The sequence below is a fragment of the Rhea americana genome, unplaced genomic scaffold, assembly GCF_003343005.1.
Source record: "Rhea americana isolate MKP2758 unplaced genomic scaffold, rheAme1 scaffold_42, whole genome shotgun sequence".
In the NCBI taxonomy this organism is placed as follows: domain Eukaryota; kingdom Metazoa; phylum Chordata; class Aves; order Rheiformes; family Rheidae; genus Rhea; species Rhea americana.
The window spans coordinates 2,851,909-2,853,384 of record NW_028186557.1 but is presented as its reverse complement, the minus strand read 5'-3'; the positions used below and the strand labels follow the sequence as shown (position 1 = coordinate 2,853,384).

Sequence of the window (1,476 nt, the reverse complement as noted above, 5' to 3'; positions counted from 1 at the left end):
TAATAACGGATCGTCTCCGCAGCTGCCGTTCTTGGCCTCCTATTTAGACAGCTGCGCCGCATCATGTAAACCCAAGCGCCTGTTAGTTTAGGTGAGGAGGAAAGGTTGGGAGTGGCGGTGGAGGGGTTACAATTTTTTTTTTCCTGTTTCTCTAATTTAATTAAAACTTACGGCACGGCTCCGAGGCCCAGAAACGCCCTGGGAACGCACTCAGCTCTTGGAGAGGCTCGGAAAAAGTTTTCTCCGAAAGACCTCCGGCGGGACACAAACCCCGTCCCCTCCGGCCGCCGGGGCCCGGCTCCCGCGGAGCGGCGGCAGCGGGCCGGGCCGGGCCGCTTCTCCCCGTCCTGCGCCGCGGGGAGCCGCAGCAGCCCGGCCCGGGGGGCTCCCTCGGGGCCCGCGGAGCGGAAGGCCGCGGACAAAGGCGGCGGCGGCGGCGCGGCCGGGAGAGGCCGGTGAGGGGCTCGCTGCCGCCGGGCAGGTGGGCCCGGGCCGCCGAGCTGGGTGCTCGCTTCTCCCCCTCCTCACCCAGCCCCGCGCGCGGAAAAAAAACCGCGGTGCCCGCGCCGCGGCTCCCCTACGGGCAGCACGTTTGCGGGGTAGTGGTGGTGGGGAGGACGACACGCAGTTACCCGCGGCAGGAAAAAAGAAACAAAAACAAGGCCAAAACAAAACAAACAAACAAAAGAAAAAAAAAACCCAAGCGACTTGGAGGGAGCGAGGTGTCTGCGCGGCTCGCTGCGCGCCCCGGCCCGGCGCTGCCCGGCGGGCGCAGCGCAGCGCGCAGCCGAGCAAGGCCGCGGAGGAAAGCCGGCGGAGGGGATGGGGGGGGGCAGCTAGTACCTTTCCTTCGCCTCCGCCGCTCGGTCCCGCTGCCTCCGGTTTTTGAACCAGTTGCTGACCTGCGTGGTGGTGAGGCCGGTGGCTTCCGCCAGCTCCCGCTTCTCGCGGGGCGACGGGTAGGGGTTGTGCGCGTACCACTCGCGGAGGACGCTGCGGCTCTTCTCCTTGAAGCAGTAGCTGGTCTCCTCGCCGTCCCAGATGGAGCGGGGCAGCGGGAACTTGCGGCGCACCCGGTACTTGCCCACCGCCCCTAGGGGTCGCCCCCGCAGCTTCTCCGCCTCGATGTAGTGCGCCTTGAGCCAGAGCTGCTGCAGCTTGGGGTGGTTGTGCGCCGAGAACTGGTGGCTCTCCAGGATCTTGTAGAGCTCGCGGAAGTTGCCCCGGTGGAAAGCCACCACGGCCTTGGCCTTGAGGACGCTCTCGTTCTTGTGCAGGTGGTCGCAGGCCGGCAGCGACCAGAGGAACCGGCCCAGCCTCTCCAGGTTCCCCCCTTGCTGCAGCACTTCGCAGACGCAGGCGACCTGCTCCTGCGTGAAGCCGAAGGAAGGCAGCATCGACATGGCCAGGGCTCCGCGCCGGGCACGGCCACGGCCACGGGCGGCGGGGAAGGCGGCGGCGGCGGCGAGAGGCACC

General features: G+C 67.6%; 1 protein-coding gene across 1 annotated transcript in view; it reads right to left on the bottom strand.

Annotated features, from left to right (window-relative positions):
• SIX1 (SIX homeobox 1) overlaps positions 1 to 1,470 on the bottom strand; it is a 3,087-nt gene extending 1,617 nt beyond the window's left edge. The window contains exon 1 of the mRNA XM_085315055.1: positions 844 to 1,470. Coding sequence (XP_085171181.1) covers positions 844 to 1,403 — 560 coding nt within the window. The 5' untranslated portion in view covers positions 1,404 to 1,470. The remainder of the gene's footprint in view (positions 1 to 843) is intronic.
• Between the last annotated feature and the right edge of the window lie 6 nt (positions 1,471 to 1,476).